General features: G+C 54.0%; 2 protein-coding genes across 4 annotated transcripts; both read right to left on the reverse strand.

The window, feature by feature from the left end:
• Window positions 1-413: 413 nt before the first annotated feature.
• CD79A (CD79a molecule) lies at window positions 414-4,073 on the reverse strand. Its single transcript, XM_047834725.1, has 5 exons — window positions 3,916-4,073; window positions 2,035-2,358; window positions 1,668-1,786; window positions 1,004-1,072; window positions 414-874 (listed from the first exon to the last, which is right to left on the reverse strand). The coding sequence occupies exons 1-5, from the start codon at window positions 3,992-3,994 to the stop codon at window positions 755-757; spliced, it is 711 nt and encodes a 236-aa protein (XP_047690681.1). The 5' UTR covers window positions 3,995-4,073; the 3' UTR covers window positions 414-754.
• Window positions 4,074-7,968: 3,895 nt separating this feature from the next.
• On the reverse strand, window positions 7,969-16,059 carry RPS19 (ribosomal protein S19). 3 transcript variants are annotated; one of them, XR_007147248.1, is made up of 7 exons: window positions 15,972-16,059; window positions 15,430-15,500; window positions 15,039-15,139; window positions 9,568-9,751; window positions 9,340-9,462; window positions 8,983-9,037; window positions 7,969-8,031 (listed from the first exon to the last, which is right to left on the reverse strand). XR_007147248.1 is itself a non-coding variant. In XM_047834726.1 (6 exons), exons 2-6 carry the CDS (start codon window positions 15,498-15,500, stop codon window positions 8,005-8,007), a joined length of 438 nt encoding a protein of 145 aa, XP_047690682.1. In that variant the 5' UTR covers window positions 15,972-16,058; the 3' UTR covers window positions 7,969-8,004. The 3 variants fall into 3 exon arrangements, 1 of the variants encoding a protein (XP_047690682.1); XR_007147249.1 differs by lacking the exon at window positions 9,340-9,462 and adding an exon at window positions 8,127-8,212 and having other exon boundaries at window positions 15,972-16,058; XM_047834726.1 differs by lacking the exon at window positions 9,340-9,462 and having other exon boundaries at window positions 15,972-16,058.
• Between the last annotated feature and the right edge of the window lie 5,063 nt (window positions 16,060-21,122).

The raw sequence follows: 21,122 nt of genomic DNA on the forward strand, positions 1-21,122 counted from the left end.
CCCAGCATCCCCAAGTCAGAGCCACAGATTATAAATCCCCCTGCTTGGACTCCACTGCCAGAGAACAGGTACGGCCTGGCTGTGATCAGAGTCCGAGTCTGGTACCGGCCCCACCAGACAGGCCCCTGTGTTTGTGAGACTTAAATAGGCAGAAATGAATATGGTCACCTGGCTCCTTCCTGTGTCTCTTCCCTGCTCTGGGATGTAGCCTGGGCAAGATGCTCCCCCAGACACTTCCTGTTTCTCTCACCTGGCAGCCAAGGCTGGCTACCTGGTCCCAGGTGTGGACAATGGGTGGGGGCTGGGGTCCCAGGATCCTGGGTCTGAGGAAGGAGGAGGCCAGAGGCCTGGACTCCTGGGTCCCACCAGAGGAGGGGGGCATCCCCATGAGATCCATGACTCCTGCCAAGGTCTGCAGTTGGGAAGGATTTATTATCACTAAGTGGCCATGACAGAGCAGGGAGGGGGAGGTGACACTAACGAGGCTCTACAATCAGCTCCCCTGGAGGCAGCGATTAAGGGCTCATTACCCGCTGGGTGTAGGGGGAGGCTGGGCCGGGCAGCGGCAGCGGGAGAACTGAATTGGGGTGTGGGGAGGGGATGAGGACAGTCGAGAGGGAAGAAGAGTGGGTGCCCCCAAGGGGGAAGTTGAGTCAGGACACTCCCAGGGAAGATTTTGTGAAAAGAGAACAGGAAAGGGTGGGGTGGGGTGCACAGGGGCTGGCAGCACAGCTGGTTGGCGCAGCCCTCAGGGTCAAGGCTTCTCCAGCTGGACGTCCCCGTCTCCGATGTGGAGGCTGCCCACATCCTGGTAGGTGCCCTGGAGGCCCCGGGAGATGTCCTCGTACATGGAGCAGTCATCAAGGTTCAGGCCCTGGGGTGGACACATGGTGGCGGGCCTCAGCGCCCTGATGGCCGAGCCCCTGCCCCCGGATGACCCTAGGGAGGACCCCACGAGAACCCCCAGGCGCCTGCCCCTAACTTGTCCCCACCCACCACTCACCTCATAAAGGTTTTCGTCTTCATAGTCATCCTGGACGTCCACCCCGAACTTCAAATTCTGCCATCGTTTCTGGGGGTGGGGGTGGATAATTGGGAGCCTCAGTGAGGGGGGTTGTGGGAGAATGTTTTCAGACCCTCCTGGGTGCCAGGAGGGGGTAAGGGGCATGCCAAAACCACATAGCGGGGGAGTGGCAGGTGTCCCTGGGTCCAAGCCAGTGTCCCGGCTGTCTCCACTGTCCTTCCACAAATAACAGCAATCACAGTAAATGGCAGTGGCTGCCTGTGGCCTCAAGAGGGGCTGGTGCAGGTCAGAGGCCCCTGGGGGAACACACAGCCCCCATCTTCCCTGGAGGGAGGGCCACTGCACTCCCCGTTGGGGGTGGGGGTAGAGTGAGACACCATGACTGGGGGGGGGTGGCGGGGAGAGGGAGGTACATCTGGGGAGGTGGTGGGGGGATGGGGGGTTGAGAATGTCCTGGGGTAGGGAGGTTGAGGACAGCCCTGAGGGGAGACTGAGGCAAGATACCCCTCTTGGCCCCCGCACTCTTTAAACTCCCGTCATGGTACTAATTCATTTACCCCCTCAGCACTGTGAGGGTGCTGTCAGTCTCCCATTTTAGCAGGTGACCTCAGACTCAGAGGGCCCTGGTCCCCAGGGGGCTCACCCTGAACAGCAGCAGTGTCCCAGGTACCACAGCACAGAACAGCAGGATGATGCCCTCGGCCGTGATGATGTTGTTCTTGGTGCCCTCTCCCATGTCCAGGAAAGGTCTGGAGAGTGGCTCTGTGAGGAGGGGTGCTGCTCAGAGCGCTGCTGCCCCCTGCCCCCACACCCCTGGCCTCCCAGCCCCCCCCCCCCCCCGCAACGCCAGACCACTGAAGCCCCCACTCCACAGATGAGGAGATCTGGCAGTGCGGGCCAGGATATGCCCATGGTGGGGGCACTGGCTCCGTCCCCCACCTCCCAGGCAGGGTGGCATTGGTGGGGGGGGGAGGGGAGACCCCCGGAGCCCAGCCAGGGCTGCCACTCACCGCGCACGCGGAGGTAGGTGCCGCAGGACTGCAGGAAGTTGAGGACTTTGCTGTTGGGGCCTTTCTCCTCCACCTGGCACCTGTACATGCCCATGTGGCTCTTGTTCACGGTGCTGATGGTCAGCTCGCCGTTGGGGCCTTCGCCGTGGCTCCAGAATATATCGGGCCACGTGGCATTGCCTTGGAGGACACGCCACCACGTGACGTTGAGGGTGCTGTCCGGCCCGCTGCCGTTGTGCAGACACTGGAGGTGGACGGTGTCCCCCAGGCTCACGGTCACTGATGGTGGGCCCCCATCCACCCACAGGGCCTGGCAGCCGGGGCCTGCGGAGAGGCGGAGGAGTCAGGGACTGTGGATGGGGACACAGGCCCCAGCCCCGGCCCCTGCGGGCAACTGCCTGTGTGTGTGTGTGTGTCGTGGGGCTTGAGGACACTCCAGCAGGGCAGGGGTGGGGTGGGGTGGGGTGGGAAGAGGGCACACGGTGTTGTCATTGGAGTAAGGCTGCGGGTTAGAGTGAATACGCTTGCTGGGGGACTGAGGCTGTACCTAGGGCAGCGGAGGGAGGACACACCTGTGGAGGGTGAGGACACCCTGGGGGAGGAGGGGAGGACACACCCCTGCAGGTCCCCACTCACTTCTCCAGCACTCCCTCTTGCCCCCCTCCCCATGCTCTGTGCTTTGGCCCCACTGAATTCACTGGCATTTGGATATTTGGTTCCCTAGTGGCAGAGGTGCCCCTGCCCAGGCAGCTCCCTCCAGAATCAGTTTGGGCATCACCTCCTCCTGAAGGCCCTCCTGGTCCTCTTTCCACCACCCCCCCAGCCCTGCCCCGCCCCTGCCACTTTATCTTGTGTAATCTTCACAAAACCCTCAGAGGTAGGTTCTCTCATCCCAGTTTACAGGTGGGACAGCTGAGGCCCGGGGAGGGCAAATCTGTTGCCTGGCATCATCAGGGCAGGGAGGGGGAGTGGCTGGGGTTTTTAAAGCCTGAGCCTCCCGGGCCTCTTCCTGCCAGTCTTTGGGCCTGCCTTGCCCTGCACCCTCACGCCCACCCATTATTCTCTGTAACTTTCCTGTGTCAACCTTGAGGTTCAGGAGCGAGTTCAGTTGATGGCTGGGCTGGGGATTAGGGTAGGGACTCAGCACAGTGGTTGTCAAAAGGAAGCCAGGGGCGGCCTCAGCTCCCGGCCCCACGGGGCCAGCCCACAGCTGTCTTCTGAAGGGAGGAGGTGGGAGGTGAGGAAGAGAGGAGGGGGAAGAGGGGGGGAAAGAGGCAGCCACCTCAGGGTCATGGGCTACAGTCCCCAGCCCGGCTCCCAGTGTAACCTGGGTGGTCACAGCCCCACCAGCTGGCATTGCCGGGGCGGGGTGGGGGGGGTGCAGTACAGCTGGGAGGACAGTGTCAACGAGGAACCCCTCCCCTAGCATTGAAAAGGGGCTCCCAGCCCATCGGGGGTGACCGAGACTCAAGGCAGAGAAGGAGAAAGCTGTTTCTCCCCCGTGAAGCTGAGCCCTCCCCCCAAGTGCCCTTCCTGCCCCCAGCTCTGGAGCTCAGTCAAGGGCGACCTTAGTTCCTTATTTTGACCTGTGGGGGAGATGAGGGGGTGGGGAAGTCATCTCGCACCCCTGTCTCCTTCCATGTGGCCGTGGATGGCCCTTCAACTTCGCCGAGCCCCCTCCGGCCTCCCCTCGGACCTGCGGCCTACTTGGGACAGTCAAGCAGACAGATGCAGTTTCTTTAGGGGCCTTCCCAGCACTGCCCCCCCCCCCACCTGCCGGTTCCTCTCCCCCCACTCCTAGTGCCCTTCTCTCTGCCCAAGCCCTCTCTCCAGCCTCCAGTCCTCCCCTGGCCCCCCAGCACCAGCCTGTTAGCCACGTACCCAGACCAAGAGCGGAGATTAGGAAGAGGAGAAAGATGGTAGCACACGGCACTTGGGGGACTCCGGGACCCCCAGGCATCTCTCCCAGTGGGTTGGTTAGTCTGGGCTGCAGCAGTCCTGGGGTACCAGATTCCACCTCACTGGCCCCAAGCCCCGCCCCACTTCCTGCCCAGCCCCGCCGGAGATGGGCTCCAATGGCCCCACTGCTGGGCCCTTCGGCTGTGGGCCCAGGGGCAGCCCCTGCCGGTGTGCTTCAGGCCCCGAGTGGAGAGAAACCGCTCCCTGCACCTGTGGCCGCAATTCCCCCGAGGGGAGGCTGCTGGGTTGGGGAAAGAGACCAGTTCACAGCCTGCCTCGGCCACTGGCCAGCCCTGGGAAGGAAGCCTGAGGGAGTCAGAGTTTGAGGTGCTTGCTGCGTGCAGGCGGTCTGTCCTGTCGGGGTGGTGGTTCTGAGCCCGGTCTCCGTTCAGTCACTGGCCTTAGGCAAAGCTGAGCCTCTCTCAGCCTCCACGTCTTCACCTCTTGAGGTTGGAATCCAGGATTTAAAGGGGCTGTGCATGCACAGCTCTGAACATAGGGCCTAGCCCATAGCAGGTGCTCAGTAGATGTTGGTTGCTCTTAATGTTCATGAAAATAAGTGGGGGCAGGCTGATCGGCTCTACGACTAGGTGGTGGCTTTCTAAGCCTTGGCATTAAAAGCAAAAAAATTTTTTTTTAATGGTTATTTATTTTTGAGACAGAGAGTCAGAGCTCGAGCAGGGGAGAGGCAGAGGGAGAGAGGGAGGCACAGAATATGAAGCAGGCTCCAGGCTCTGAGCTGTCAGCACAGAGCCCGATGTGGGGCCCCAACCCACAAACTACAAGATAATGACCTGAGCTGAAGTCGGATGCTTAACCGACTGAGCCAGCCAGGTGGCCCCTGGGCCTTGGCGTTTACAACAATTTTTTTTTAAAGTAATCTCTACATTCAACTTGATGGGGCTCGAACTCACAACCTTGAGATCAAGAGTTGCATGCTCTATTGACAGAGCCAGCCGACAGCCCCAGCCTTGGCGTTTTTAATCTCAGCAATGAGAACAAGAATATCTCCCTGCTGTTGTGAGATGAGCTGATGTCCCCAGCACCCAAGGAGTTAGAGCCATGATGGGCTCTCGACAGGAGTCAGCCTCCCCACAAGTAGGTAAGGTAGGTCACACCCCCCCCCCCCATTTTACAGAGGAGAAAACTGAGGCCCAGAGAGGAGATGCCATCACTTACCCAGTGTAGTACAATTTGGGAGTAGTGGAGCAGAGATTCAAAGTCACTTATGTGGGCCCACATACCTTTGAGCATCATTTTAGGTCACGTGGAAGGAAAATGAGGTCTGAGGAGTGGGGGTGGGGAATTACAGGAGGTTGTTGAGATGTTTGTGAGCCGTTAGGGGACAGTCACACATGCACCTAAGGAGACACATAGGGAAAACATTTATTGCAGGGAGATTTTTGGTAGCAGAAGCTGGGAAACAGAAAGCCCATTTACAGGAGAATGGGACGCATACATTGTGGTGTAGGCAGCCGGTAGAGTAATACTCAGCAGGAGAAAAGGCAGAGCTCTGCTTGTCAACACGGCTGCGTCTCAGAAATGACATGAAAATAACGTGTAGCATGAAACAGTTGACTTGTTTTCAAAAGGCGAAGCAACACTGGGTGCTGTTAGGGACACATGCATCTGTAGTCAATTAGGGAACCCATGCAGGTGAGTGACACCCAGTTCCTGAGAGGGGGTTCCCTTTGGGACAAGCGAGGAGGGCTGTGACCTCAGAGGGCTGGTACAGAGGCTTTGTCCCAGTTTTAGGTCTTGTGTTACTTCTTAAGCTGGGTAGGAGGTACGTGGGTCTTTCTTACACTAATAGGTATACTGTTTTGATTGCTTGAAGCATTTCATAACTTATAAATGAAAATGGAATTGTCACCCACACAGAGCATGGGCCTCCGGAGTTCATGTTTGAATCTCAGTTCTGTTTCAATCTCAGCTCTGCCAACTGACTGGTGGTCTGAACCTCAGTTTCTTCTCCTGTAATCACCCCGCTTGTCCCCCTTGTGAGGCTACAAGAATACTACAGTGAGCTTATCACAGTTCCTAGGACACAGTTCCGCTTCTCTGGCCTGGGGCCCTCCCCCTTCCCTCCAGGGACCCAGGTGTTCTGCTGTGACCCTCCCTGTGTAGCAGGTCACCAGCCCCTCTCTGCTTTAGCTCCTCCTTATGACCCTCGCCCCCCCCCCGCCCCCCCTCAAGAAACCTGGACAGACGCTGCAGCCCTATAATTCACCTCCTGCATCTGCTGAGGCAGTTTCCAGGCCCTCGACTGCCCCCCAGCGGCTGGAGAGGCGCAGCTGCTGGATTGCAGGCCTTTGAGGCCGAACTGGACTGTTTGGGCACGTCCACACCCCGCTTACCTCGTTGCCCCATTTCCTGTACTTCTGAGGCGGGCAATGCACCGTAGTGGCTGGAGCCCAGCTGCCCGGGTTCAAATTCCAGCTTTGCCACCCCCCTATAGTACATAGGCAAATTACCCACCCTGCGACTCTCACTAGATCTAAAATGTGGGGGCTTTTGGGCACCTTCAGCAGGTTGCCTTGTGTGTTAGGCGATACAAAGTGCCTTTGCATGTGGTAGCTGTTTATTCAGTACAAGTCTTCCAGCACTTTTTTTTTTTTTAACGTTTATTATTGAAAGACAGAGAGACAGAGCGTGAGCAGAGGAGGGACAGAGAGAGAGGGAGACACAGAATCTGAAGCAGGCTCCAGGCCCTGAGCGGTCAGCACAGAGCCCTCGAACTCACAGACCGTGAGATCATGACCTGAGCTGAAATCGGACGCTTAACCGAGCCCCCCAGGCACCCCAGCACTGACTTCTAAGCTGGGAGGGAGGCCAGCTTCATTTCCCACCCGGTGAGGGACTCTGCTTTGCTGTTCTCTGGTAACTGGTTGTCTGCTTGGTGTGATGTTCTGAGCCATGGCACAATCTACCTATATGGTACCTCCCCAGATCCCTCAAGAATAAGAAACTAAGTTGGGGCACCGGGGTGGCTCAGTCTGTTGGGCGTCCGACTTCGACTCAGGTCATGAACTTGTGGCCTGTGAGTTGGAGCCCGCATTGGGCTCTGTGTTGACAGCTTGGAGCCTGCTTCTAATGGTCTCCCTCTCTCTGCCCCTTCCCCATTCGCACTCTGTCTCTTCCAAAGCCAGCTCAGGCCCAGCATCTTCGCACTCCCCAGGTAGGAGGTGGGCTTGGTCCCACGGGGGCCACTTTTCCAGGCTGTTTTCTGGGGCCTGGCACATACCCACTTGGTGCCCTTCGTATCCCCTGCCCCTACCAGGGGCCCAATCATAGGCAGGCTCCTGCCCCATTCATGCCTGAGAGCCAATCACCTTGCAGGACTGAAGAGGCAGTGCCCCTCTACCTCTGCTCAGGTGCCTCTCGCACCTCTCCACTAGGATGGTGGGTGTGGGTGGGAAAGGGCACTGGGTCCCAACTCTGGGGCAGGTCCGACCAACTCCAGAAGGGCCCAAGGCAACAGATCTCTAGAGAGCAAAGGTTCAGGCAGGGTCAGTGGTCTGTTTGCCAACGAATGGTGCACACCAAGTCCCCTTGGTCTGGAGGCACTCAAGGAGTCCCCAGGAATGAAGGCCGGCTGCCCCAGCCCTGCTATGTTGCAGGAAGGGACAGAATGCAGTCTCTGTAGCCCAGGCCCCAGCTGGGGCCACTGCCTGAAAGCCACTCCTTTTCAGTTTCTCATCTTACTGAGAATTGCAAAGGCAGGATGTGGGGGAGGTGCAAGGGCCTCTAGTCCTGGCCCCACCCACCCACCAGTCCAGCTAGGGCAGCAGGCCCACTGGGGGTGGAACTGCTTGAACCGGGAAGGCTGGGCCTTAGGCTTTAGTGGCTGTTGGTACCACAGTCACTAGGGATCCCTACTCCTCCTCTTTCACGAGGAAAGGGAAGCTCAATGCGCCTCCCTCGTGCCCCCAAAGGAAAGAGCAACAGCAGCCAATCAAGAGACTCGGACCAGGATTACGAATGAGGCAATTTATTAACCCAGCATTTGTTCTAATGCTTCTTGTTGGCAGCTGCCACCTGTGGGAAAAGACGGGAGAGTAATTAAGATCGGCCGTGGGGTCTGTGTTCCGGCGCTTTGGAGCAGCTACCCCCCACCGAGGGACGCCAGGCACCTGGATTTGTGGTCTGACAGGTGTTCATCCAATCTAATCCTTACAGCCTCGGGCATTTCCCCATTTTACAGAAGTGTCAACAGGGACTAAAAGAAAGGGAGTGGCGGGGTAGGATTCCAACACCTGCCCACTGCTCTGCTATCCACACTGTCTATGCCCTGCCCTGCGCAGAAAAGATCACCGGCTCCTTCCAGGCAACCCCCGGACTCCCAGGGGGCTGACACCTTCTACTCTTTTTTGACACTTGACTAAGTGATTGAGCCCTCCAAGGCTCCTAGGAGACCTGAGTCAATGACACAGAAAGAAAAAACCCAACAATGGGTTCATGCCTGGCCCTGGGGGCTCCCACCGCTGTAGCCCACGGAGCCCTCACCACTACCCTATGGAGGCTGGCAAGAGTAGACCATTCTACAGATGGGACCGGCTCCAGGCGAACAGACTCTGCCCCAAGGTATCCAGCCAGTCAGGGATCTGGATGGAGACCCTTGTTCTGAGCTGGCTTGCCTCCCCCACTCTCTCCACAGCCATCCCGGCTGATGTCAGTGAGCATGAAGAATGAGGAAACCCTGCAGCTAGAGTCCTGAGAAGGCTGACTGGGCAAAGGGGAGTTGTGTGCAGAAACCTGTCCTGCACGAGAAACAATTCCAACTGCACGCCAGGCCTGGGGTCCCGACACCCACATTTCTAACCAGCTCTAGCAGGAAGTCAGTCAGAAACGTTCTTTCTCCTGCCCCTGACCCCACCAGCCTGGGCTGTGCCCTCTAGGGTAGGAAATTCTGACCTGACAAATCCCAGGCTCTGGAAACGCCCAGGCAGTGACTAAGAGACCCAGTCCCGGCCCACACCCAGACCTCACCTGTCCGGCGATTCTGTCCAGATCTCTCTGTCCCTGAGGTGTCAGTTTGCGTCCCCTGCGGGAGAAGGGTCATGCAGCCCCCCATGAGCGAAGGCTCTCAACCATGTCACTGCCAGGCCCACCCTGGATGTAAGCCAGGCTTCCCAAGAAGGCACCTGGCCATGGGACCACATGACACCAGCCAAGTCCCACTGAGGGCCCCAGTCAGCTGCATTCTAACGAGCTGGGGGCAGGAGTGGGAGCCCCCCTGGGAGCTGCCAGGGTGTCGTTTGTGCAAGCATTAGATCAAAAGCCCCGAAAAATCAATTGGGAAAAGTTAACGAGCAGGCTAATGAAAGCGGACAGTCGCTAAATTACCTTCCTGGAGCTTGGGGTAGTCAGCCAGAGAGGTCGGGGTGAGGCCCCTCACTGTTCGCTTTTCTGCAGAATCCCCTGCCCGCCTGAGGGGCAAGTGCAGACGGCAGGACAGACCTGGCACCTCTCCACATGGGGGAAGGATGGCTCTAGACAACTTCATTACAGGTGATCTGACCCCAAATCTCCTCCATCACCCCTGTCCCAGCCATTCCCCCCAACCCCTCTTACCCATCTTGGTCCTTTTCCACCATTTTCAGCCCCTCTAGGGCTTGGAGGACCCTGCGGGCCACGCTCTTGGAGCCTCTGCTAAAGTGGCTGGGCATGACCCCATTTCTCTGACGTCCTCCATAGATCTTGGTCATGGAGCCGACTCCAGCGCCGCCCCGGAGGTACAGGTGCCGTGCTGTGGAAGCTGGGTGGGGTGTGCGTGAGATGTGAGGATCCTTCTCAAGCAAAGTAGAGTCCTCTCTACAGCTGAAGCAGGCTGAGGGAAGGGCCTCGCTCAAGGTCACACACACGAACTGTGTGCGTAGCAGCTAATTCCTCCCATTGTATAGCCCGGAAAACTGAGAATACACAGACTGAGGACTGGGCCCCCACCCTAGCTATCCCACAGCCAAGCTGCCCTACACCCCAGGCCCAGCTGAGGAGACTGGACGGCCTGCCACAGCTGAGATGCTGTGAGCCTGGGCCCAGGGTCCTATGGGCAGAGCCTGGCAAGTGCTTAAGCCGTGACTTTCCACCTCCAGACCCAGGCCTGAGGGGCAGGAGTACGAGCAGAGATATGTGGCCATCTGAGCGCAGCTCCCTAAGCCCCTTGGCCCTGGAGAACTCAGGGTCAGAGCCGACACCCCATGCAGTGACGTTCCCAACCCTGAACGGGCATCACCCCTTCCACAACCACAGGATTCTTATCCGGCTTGGATAAGTCCCCCGTCCCTCACTTTCTGTTCAACAGGGCCATTTGCCCACCAGGCCCCGTGCCATCTGCTTTTCATGCTCCCCCATGAGGCAGAGTAAGATGGCCTTACGACCTGGCCTGATGGTGTGTGGCCTCAGTAGGTCACCCACCCTCACCTGAGAGCTGCATGGGTGTCCAGTGCTATTCTCCTTCACAGAAAAGCAAACAGGCTCCAGAAGGTACTCACTGGCCTCATGTCACATAGCACGGAGGGACAGACTGTTCTGGCTTTCTATCTCAGGGGGCCACTGAAATTTGAGGGACTAGGGCTTGAGATGCAAGGACTCCAAGTCATTCCAGGGCTGCCAGCGATCAGTACATAATGGTTTTGCCCAAGTGACTACTTTTAGTCCCTACAGATCAGAGGGAAAAATCAGGATTCCTTCCTCCAGTAACTACTTACTCCTAACAACCAGGTGCCAGGCCACATCCATGACCTTGTGGGGTTCTGAGCTGGGGGTGGGTGGAACTTCTTCCACACCACTTGTCCCCACCCAGACCCCTCCTGCCCTGTAAGATGGTCTTCAGATACAGTCATGGGCTTCTGGGGGCCCCTGCATGGCTGAAAAGTTAACGAGCAGGCTAATGAAAGCGGACAGTCGCTAAATTACCTTCCTGGAGCTTGGGGTAGTCAGCCAGAGAGGTCGGGGTGAGGCCCCTCACTGTTCGCTTTTCTGCAGAATCCCCTGCCCCTCACCACCTTTATCAGGACCACTGTACCACCTCTCCCTGGTTTCACTGCTTCCAGCTTTTGCTCACTTTAAAACTGTTCTCCTTGGAGGGCGCCTGGGTGGCTCAGTCAGTTGAGCATCCGACTTCGGCTCAGGTCATGATCTCACAGCCTGTGAGTTCGAGCCCCGCATCGGGCTCTGTGCTGACAGCTCAGAGCCTGGAGGCTGCTTCGGATTCTGTGTCTCCCTCTCTCTGCCCCTCCCCCACTCATGCTCTCGCATGCTCTCTCAAAAATAAATATTAAAAAAAAATTTTTTTGAACAGTTCTCCTTGGTTCTTCCTACCTCCACACCACCTCCAGGATCAAAACTCCCCTTCCAGTGATATCACTGGAAAAGTCCAGACTTCCAGACCAGCTCACATGCCCAACAGCTACCACCATTCCTCCTGTGCCTGTGCCAAGCCATGCTTTGGCCTGGGTGGAGATGTGCTCTCCCACCTGGGCACTACCCAGGGCTGAGGAAAGCAGAATAGCCTCAGGAAGGGGTCAGTGGAATACTCCCAAGCACACAGATGCCCAGGAGAAGCCTGGTCAGGCTAGGACCAATGCTCAGCCTAGTCCCAATCCGGGCTCTGTATAGAAAGAGATGGCCAACCCCTGAGCTGTCTGGCAACACAGAGTGTGAATCCCAACACTGCTCCTCTCAGCCCAGTCCACCCCCTATTTGGGTGGTCTGGGCCTGGGCCACGGAACTCAAGGGGAAGCCTACTCAAATCCTGAGGATTGAGCAGCAGAGAATAAGCTCCAGTCAAGTCCAACTATTAGTTTCTTCAAGGAGGAGGTGAAGGGGCTGCTGTAAATTTTTCCTTAAGCTGCAAAAAAACTAGCTGGTGTGGTGTCAGATAGAGGGTACCCCCCACCCCAGTTCTTGGTAATTATTTTCCTGACCTATTAAAAGGGAAAGAATATTAATGCTACAAGTCGGAAAGCATTACAGTCAAAATAACAGAATTCTACAAAATAATTGGCCTTTTCTCACCCCACCCTGCTGAGACCCAGGCCCCAATCCTTCTGAAGTGGAGCTGTAATATCACAAATCAGGCCATCCTAGGTGCTGCTTAGGAGGTGACAGCAAGCCAGGTGTGGTCACAAAGGGCTTCTCAAGTCCCTCTAAGACTTTCTGTTCCTCTTGGAAATCCTGCCCCAAGTGTCCAGGAGTCACTCCCCACCTCAAAGTATAAAGGAGGGACCAGTAGCATCCTCCCACCCAAGGGGCCACCAGGCGGAGAGGGTCACAACGCTCTTGAACACCTGGTATACCAAAGTTTCACAAATGTCTTTGCAGCACAGCATCTTTTTTTTTTTTTTAAGTTTATTTATATTGTGGGGGGCAGGGGGGGGAGGGAGGGAGGGAGGGAGGGAGGGAGGGAGAGAGGGAGAGAGAGAGAGAGAGAGAGAGAGAAAGAGAATCCCAGGCAGGCTGTGCACTGTCAGCATGCAGGGCCTGAACTAACTGTGAGAACATGACCTGAGCTGAAGTTGGATGCTCAACTGAGCCACCCAGGTGCCCCTACAGCTCAGCATCTTAATAACTGTTCTTTGCCAAGCTTCTAAGGGAAGAATCCGGACATTGTCACCCCTTAACTTGTTCCTGCAATGTCTCCAAGGCCTTGATCTTTCCAATAACAGCGTATGTGACTGCCCAGCCCTATGCACTGATCAGAGAAGACCAGGTCCCATCCACAATGATTTCATTTGAGACATTCAGATGTCCCAATTCAGGAGTCCCTCACTGCTGGACAAGACACAATGGATTCCCACCTCCCTCCCAAGCAAGACCTTCTGACAATAAAGAAACCAGGGGGCTTGTCCAAGGCCACACAGCAACACCCCCTCCCCTCACAAAGCCCTACAGTGGTCTTTCCTTGACATCACAATGCAGGGAAGGAGAAAATGCAAATACAGCACAGGCTCGGGTCTGCCAAGCTTGGAGTCAGTGTGTCATGCTCTCCTAGGGTCACTTCACCTGTCTGTACCTGTTTCCTCTTTGGTAATTGAGTATCTCCAGTGACTTGCCCAGAGTATGAGCTAACCCCAACTAGGTGGGAGCACTCTAGGCCGGTAAACTTCTCCAGTAAAGGGTCAGAGTAAATATTTTTGGCTTTGGAGGCCACCAGTCCGTCACAACTGCAACTCTGACTCTGGTGTACATGGAAACAAATGGGCGTGGCAGTGTCCCAATAAAAATGTGCACAACAGACCTTGGTCTAGAATCACTATGCTATGCCACTAAGGCAGCTGGGGAAATGAGGTCAAAAAGGGAGTTTTGGAAACCTTGAGTAAGGGAGATCAGGATGGCAGGTAGAGGATGCACACTCCGTGTGAGTTGTCAGAGAAGGGGCCAGGAAACAGTCTAAGGCTCATCTAGGTGTACTACTCAGGGTGGTCTCGATCTCATTTCACATTAGTCTCTCCCCATCTACAAAAATACAACAAGCATAAAACAGAAAACCACCAGTATTATCTGGGAAGTTTTCAAACAGGGCAGATTAAACAAAATATGTAGATTTACCTGACCACATAGGAAAAGCCAGTAGGCTTTCTCCTCATCTTAGATCCAAAGCTGCCTTGACCAACTGATTCTTGGGGCGTTGCCAAAGAACATTCAGGATCAGGCAGCCTTGCTTCCCAAGATGGGTGGATGGGGTGGTGGTCTCATCCAGGTCCCATCACTAATGTGTGCCTGGGGAAATCAAGCCAGCTTCCCTTCCCCAGCCCTTTTTTCTTCCTAAAAGCACAGTGGGGATCCCCGCTATATGCTACCCACCCTACCCACCTGTGAGTTGACCTTTTAATCCTCAGGGGTCTGAGGCTGTGGCCAAGTCATGTTGGCCTCTGCCCGTCCAGGGTCTGAAACAGAGTGGACCTCATGGACATCTGATGCACAAGGGCAACACCAATCTACAAAATACATCATATTCCAAAGTGCCAAAGGGACTTGGTACCAAGGCCAACTCTTCTCAAAGTCACCCTGAAGCTTTTTCTTTATTTCTAAACTGTGCTTCCCACCTACTTCCCGTCTGGAGACAGTCTTTGGCCAGGATGGAGCCCCTAGGTCAGAGATTGAAGGTTAAAAGATTGCAGAAGCTGAGGGTCCTTAATGAAGGCCTGTGCAGAGGTTGCTGCCTTGAACAACCTAGCACTGACCACCCCTCCATCCCTAAGTTAGGCCTTCATGGAGTGGCAGCCGGGAGAAACTTGAAATGTCAAGGACAGGTGAAAATTAGCACTGTGCCGTTGGGCACTACACTGAAGTCACTCCTTCCAACTTATCACTGGTAGACTAATAAGAGAGGGGACTGGCAAATGGTTACAGGGTGATCATAAGGCTTTGTTTTGGGTACTTGGGACTTACCAAGATTTAGAGCAAGGAGTGACCCGGCCAGATCCCAACCACTTAAAAGAAATGGTCTCTCTAGAGAGACAAGAAGAAAACCAGCCTATGGATCTGAACGATAAAAACGGGACACCTGACTTTTCTTGAAGGACTACTCTGCCACAGGGGCATTGTACAGGTTTTAACTGTCATAAGCTCATTTGATTCCCACTACAATCGTTAGCCTCGTTTCAGAGAGGACACAAAGAGGAACAGGCAGATGGAGGCCACACAGTTAAGTGGCAGAGAGAAATCTGAACTGGGGAGAGTCTTGACTCCACGAACATGGAAGAGTCAGTAAACGCTTTCCTCTAAAACAAACTACCTCTAAGTAAACTATGAACATTCACTTGACCCTGGGTTTCCCTAGAATTTCAGAGGAAGCCACAGGTCCTCACATCAACCGCTTACAAACGAAAACAGACTCAGAAAATGAAGTTACTGAGCGTCACACAAGCACGTAGCGATAGCCTAGTGCTTCTCTCACACTGTAGATCAACTATAATTTAAAGAGTTTCTCTCCTCTTGCAATCTTGGGAGAGCTCACAGAGAGAACAGGGAGGTATGGTTTGTGCCAGGGGTCACCCAGCACCCCCCCCCCCCATTACCCAGAGGCCCCAGTTCCTCACCAGCTCGTGTGTAGAACCAGTTCTCATCGTAGGGAGCAAGCTCTTTATGCTTGGCCAGCTTGACAGTGTCCACCCATTCAGGGACTTTCAGCTTCCCAGACCTGGGACCAACGGTGAGAAAGTGACGATCCAGGAGTCTCCCCAAACTCCAGCCCCCAAATCCCCTCTGCTCAACCCAAAAAGTATAGGTTACCAGGAGCTTCACGTGTGCCAGAATATAAAAAAACCAGAAACGCGGCCACAACCCAAACCCAGGCCTCAGGCAGAAAAGCAGACTCCACACGGAGACCTCACACGAGCCTCCCGGTACCCGAGAAGAGAAACAACGTCCGCGGAGGAGTCAGGCAAAGACCACAGCCCCCATCCACCGAGCCCGAGGCCCCACACTCACTTTTTGAGGAAGGCTGCCAGAGCTCTGACGAACTCCTGCTGGTTCACGTCTTTTACAGTAACTCCAGGCATCTACGAGAAAAAGAGCAAGCATGTGAACTTGGCACTGGTGGAGACGGCTGACAGGGGCCAGGGCCTTGCCCCCACGCGACCGCACCCGCCGCTCTCCCGTTCCTTCCCGAGGCCCTACTTCAGATATGGGCCCTAAAGGCCCCGGCGCCTGTGGGTGCTAGACTTCACCGCCGCTCACGGTCTCGGCGCGTCGCACGAGCACGGCCTGGCGCCGTGATGGAGACGCTAGATGACCCCAGCCCCTGATTCTGGGGACCCCCTCCTTGCATCCCCGCCGCCCGCCTGGCCCAGTCTCGGTCCCCGGACCTCGCAAACCGGGCATGTCCGGGCCTGCCGCTCGCACGTGGCTGCGGCTCCAGGGGGCGGGGCGGCCCCACACGGTCTCCCCGGGGGCCCCAGGCACGCACTCCCGACTGGGGAGTCGGGCCCCTGACGCCCCTCGCCCAGCCCGAGCAGGAGCGCCCGTCTTACCGTGCGGCCTCCGCGCTGCCAGCCAGGGGAAAGGGAGCAACGGGGTTTCCCGGGCGCACAAGTCGGGCGTCGGGTATCGCGAGAAGTGCGAGCTCTCGCGAGAGCGAGGCCAGAAGAGCCGCCCCGCCTCTCTGAGGGCGAATGCGGCTTCGAGCTGGGAGGGCGTGTGGTGTGGAGGCGGGCGCGCAAAGGGGAAAGCCTAGGGGGCGGGGGTGGAAGCCTGGGTCCTGCCCGCCCTTTCCTCTCCCGGAGTGTAATCGAGCGCCCGTCCTGAGCTGTGGGGTGGGACGGCTTCGTTTGCGTCGATCGCGGCGGAAGAAACAGCGGCGGAGGAGACTGTGGCGGCGGAAGTTGGGCATTTGGGTGGGCAGGAAAGGGGGACCCGGCCACGGCCCGTGCCCCCGCGGGACGACCCTCTTTGTGGGTGGAAGTGGCTTTTCGGGCCGGAAGTGGGGGTAGTAAGGGCGGAACTGTGATGGGGAACCCTGCGGTAGTGCAAAGAGGAAATGTGTTCGATCACCAGTCCTCGCGAGAGCAGAAGGAGCCGCACCACCCTTCTTAGGGCGGAAACTGCTTCATCACGGCCCAGGCGACCGCAGTGGGAAGGAGGAACTACAGGCGGGGAGGAGATCAGAGCAGGGACAAAGAGGTGGAGGCGGGACCTTCGGAGAAGTTAGTGCAGCTCTGCCTCCTAGTGCTTGAGTCTGTTCGCTCAGCGCTTTAGGTTTCTTTTGCTCACTTGCCTCACTGACCCGTGTGGCTTTAGGCAGTCCACTTGCCCTTTCAAGGCTTCAGACTCTCAGTTAAGAAAAAGAAAATACAGGGGTGCCTGGGTGGCTCAGCCGGTTAAGAGTCTGACTTCAGTTCAGGTCATGATCTCACAGTCCGTGAGTTCGAGCCCCACGCGGGTGCTCTGTGCTGACCCCCTCCGAGCCTGGACCCTGCTTCAGATTCTGTGTCTCGGTTACTCTCTGCCCCTCCCCTGCTCATGCTCTCTCTCTCTGTCTCAAAAATAAAAACATTTTTTAAAAAGATTTTAAAAAAGAAAAAGCAAACACAATGTAGATGGAAACACCAAAATCCCGGCGTTTTGCGCCTTATAAGTGTTCTTGTACATGGTGTTATCACATTAATTCTATCAACAAATATTTTTTGTGTGCCTACTCTGTGCCAGGCACAGGTAAACGTTATGTAGTGTTACATGCGTGATTTGGTTCAATCCTTGAAAGGTCCAACGACCAAGAACGGGAGGGACACACTTGTCTGATAAAATGGTTAACTTGCTGCAAAAGGAAACATTTAAATGCGTGTTGCTATTTTCTTATGTTGAAAAGACAGTTTAAAAATCAGAGCGAACAATATTATTTTTTTTACAGTGATATACTGTGTACACAAAATGCCTTAGTTATTAGTAAGCCAATGTGTTACACCAATACCTGTTAAAACAAATAAAAGTTAAAACCAAATATCTTAGTTGATTCAGACTGCTATAACAAAATACCATGGATGGTGACTCATAAACAACAGAAATTTATTTCTCATAGTTTTGGAGGCTGGGAAAAGTCCAAAATCAAGGTGCCAGGCGTTCCCGTGTCTGGTGAGGGCCCACTTCCAGGTCCATAGACAATTATTTTTTGCATGCCCTTACTTGAGTGAGGGAGCTCTTTGGGGAATTTTTTATTAGGACACTAATCCCATTCATGAGGGCTCACCCTCATGATGTGAATCACCTCCCAAAGGCACACCTCCAAACACCATCACAAGTGGAAACTAGGTTTCAAGATAGGAAATTGGGGGGAGGGAAGACATAAGCACTAAGTCTATAACACAAACCCTGTTTCTAGCATGATAACATCTTGTGTTTACATTAGGAGCTTCACATTCAGGTAGAATGGTGTCGAAACCTATCTTACACTGTCTTGAAAACTTAAGAATAGTTTTAGTATCTCAAATTCCATCCCCCCCACCCCGAATCAAAATATGTATGAATATGTAGTTGTATGTAGGTGTAACTATAAGTGTCCATATACTTAGGTAACTTATGTTCTCCTTTTATACATTTTTGATGTACATTTTTAATATCAGTGCTGAATCATTTAAGGTTAGTCCACTTGAGTCAATTTACTAAAGAGTTCTTTAAAAAAAAGCTTTCCAGAAGCACTGTAGGTAAAATTTATATTAAGCAGAAGTTTGAGGGACTCAAGGCAAAGCAGGTCCTATATAATGGAGTCAACATCATACCTTGGCTGAGAAGCAGACACAGGGTCCTGTTTGTTTGGAAATTATAGGGTTAAGATAAATGTGCAATGTTATCTCCAGAAATCCCTCCTCTGAAGCCCTGCACCTGGGTGAAAATCATGGCTACGTCTCTGTGTCAAAGTGATCCCCCAGGCAAGAGTGAGATGTCCCGTTCTCACTATTGCTATGATTTCAAAGAGCAAACTTTCTGACAGTCTATGATTTTAGATAACATGGTTTCTCAGCACTGTGTCCTTGGTGTTAATTTTTACAGGTTCATAACCTTAACAACTCTGTAAGGTGGTTGGTAGGCAACTGGATTTTAGAGCGTCAAGTAGTTTGGCCAAGCTCATGTAAATGTAAAGCCCAAACTGGATTTGAATCCATAACTGGTGACTGCTTAACCTCTTTCAATAACTCTATAGACAGAAAATTTAAAAATGATTCAGAGTTGTGGTGCATTCAGACAATAGAATGCCATTCAGTGCTAAAAAGAAAGGAACTATCAGGCCATGCAAAGGCATGGAGCAAACTTAGATTCATGTTACTAAGTGAAAGAAGGCAATCTGAAAAGGCAAACTGTATGATTCCAACTATACAACATTCTGGGGGAAAAAAGCAAAATTATGGAAACAGTAAAAAGATCATTGGTTGCCAGGGGTCGATGGGGATAAGGACGATGGGAATAAGGATAGGTGGAGTACAGAGAAATTTTAGGGCAGTGAGACAATTCTGTTTGATACTATAATGGTGGATACGGGTCATTATACATTTGTCCAAATCCGTAAAGTGTACACTACCAAGAACAAACCATAATGTAAACTATGCGCTTTGGGTGATACTGACATGTCAATGTAGGCTCCTCAGTTTTTAACAAATGTACCACTCTGGTGTGGGATGGTGATAGTGGGGGAGGCTGTGCTTGTACGGGGGCAGGGAGACCACAGGAACACTTACATTCTGCTCAATTTTGCTGTGAACGTAAAACTGCTCTAAAAAAAACTCTGTTAAAAAAAAATTGGTTTGAGGACAGGAAGTTGTTCATATTGTGGTGAGGGGAGAGGCAACATTAGAGTTGATCAACTTTGTACGAAAAAAAAAATTCCTAAGGAATCAGACAGAATGTATTTAGTTATTTATTCTGAGTTCCCAGAGAGGAACTCCCTGAGAGTTCCTGAGAATAAGTACTGCTCCCTGAGAGTACTAAGAGGGGGAGACATAGAGGCACAAAGCCAGACTCAGCTCAGGGTGATCAGGCCTGTGGATGTAGGAATGTAGGGAACTTGGCCCGATCTGTTTATAGGAGACATTAAGTCAGATGAAAAGGAGGAATCTTGCTTTTGGGGAGAGCTCAGGATGTCATTAGGGCCCAGGCAGGGTATGGGTTATAGGACTGTGTTTCTGAGAACATATGTTGGGGGCTGCAGAGCCAGCTACACAAGGGGCTGGGGGAGCAGAATGAGGCCTGCATGGACCAGGTAATGAGGGTCTGAGTAGAAACTGGATGGGGTGGGTGATAAGATGTCGGTTCTACACTGAACGAGGACTGTGGTCACGTGTGGACCAGGTTCACGTAGGGCTGAAGTGAAGGGAGGAGCATCGATTCTCAAAAGGCAGAATGTGAAATGAACTTCTGAAGTAATACGTGGGTGACTGGTGGGATGGGGCAATCTTGTTTGGACAGAGGGATGGCGCCTCAGATTTGGAACCTCATTGGTTATTTCTGCAGAACGTCAGGGTGGTACACAAAAGGCGCTTAGAAGGGGGATGAATCATGCACTACCCTATTGGACCTGGGTGGCACCTTTCCTCGCCTTGCCATGGGAAGTGGGAAAGTGGCAGCACATGGAACAGTGCTCACAGCCCACTGACTCTAATCTCTAAGGGCTGCTCACAGGCTAGGAACCCACTGGCTCCCTACAACCACAGCAGACGAAGACGGCTGCACCCAAAGAGGCAGTGACCGAGAGGAGCAGGAACAATTCTGAAATCTGCCCTTTTCCCCAGGGCTCACTCCTGCAGAGTCTCCACCCTCTCCCTCAGGCACCAATGGGGAAGCGCTGACAATGTGATAGACAAAGTAGGCCTAGCCAATGGCGTGAAAAGCCCTAAGGATCTGGCTGGGAGGGGAGGTGGACTGCAGAGAAATAAGAAGGGCCAGAGAAGAGTGGCCTGCCCCTAGCTCCTTCGCCCAGTCCTCTCTTTCCCCACCTTCTCATGTCATCCCTTAACCCCACATTGTACTTTCTCATTTACTCTTCCCAGCTGTGTGACCTTGGTGTACTGGGACCTTTGGTCAGCCCTGAGTAGCAGGGTCTCAGGCATCTTTCCTGTTGCAACGCTTCCCTTCTCCGCGACTATGTGGGCTTGGTCATCTGTCACTTGAGAGAGCAGGGCCCAGCAAGGCTTAGGCAGGTCTATTAAGGAGCAATCATATATCTAAGTTATAACAAGGGGAGGGAAGGAAAGAGTGAAGCAGGCTTTCCTCCTTTGATTATCTTGTGTTGAGTCCTGAGAAGTGTTGCAGATTTGTTACCCTGTAATGTTAGGCAGTAGAAGCAGCCCATCTTTTCAAGGCTCCAGACACAAAAGAACAAGCAGTGACTGAATGCCATCACCAGCAATCATCTTGGATAAAAAGAGGAGTGTAAGTGGCCTCAGGAAAAAGAATCAGTGATCAGGCCTGTGCCTTGCGCTTTCTGTCTGCTGCTTCTACGAGTGGAGACGAGGATGGGGATCTCCAGGTGTTCATATCTTTGGAATAGCTCAAGAGGTCTTCATGTGCGGAATGGTTCGAGGAGAAGGACTTGACAGCAGCGGACAAAGAAACATGCAGGTACGACCTGCTTATTATCTAAGGATACCTTGAGTAGAAAAATAAAAGACTTTCTGAAAAACCCTTGGGCTCATGCC

This window comes from Prionailurus viverrinus, chromosome E2 (assembly GCF_022837055.1).
Source record: "Prionailurus viverrinus isolate Anna chromosome E2, UM_Priviv_1.0, whole genome shotgun sequence".
NCBI lineage: Eukaryota > Metazoa > Chordata > Mammalia > Carnivora > Felidae > Prionailurus > Prionailurus viverrinus.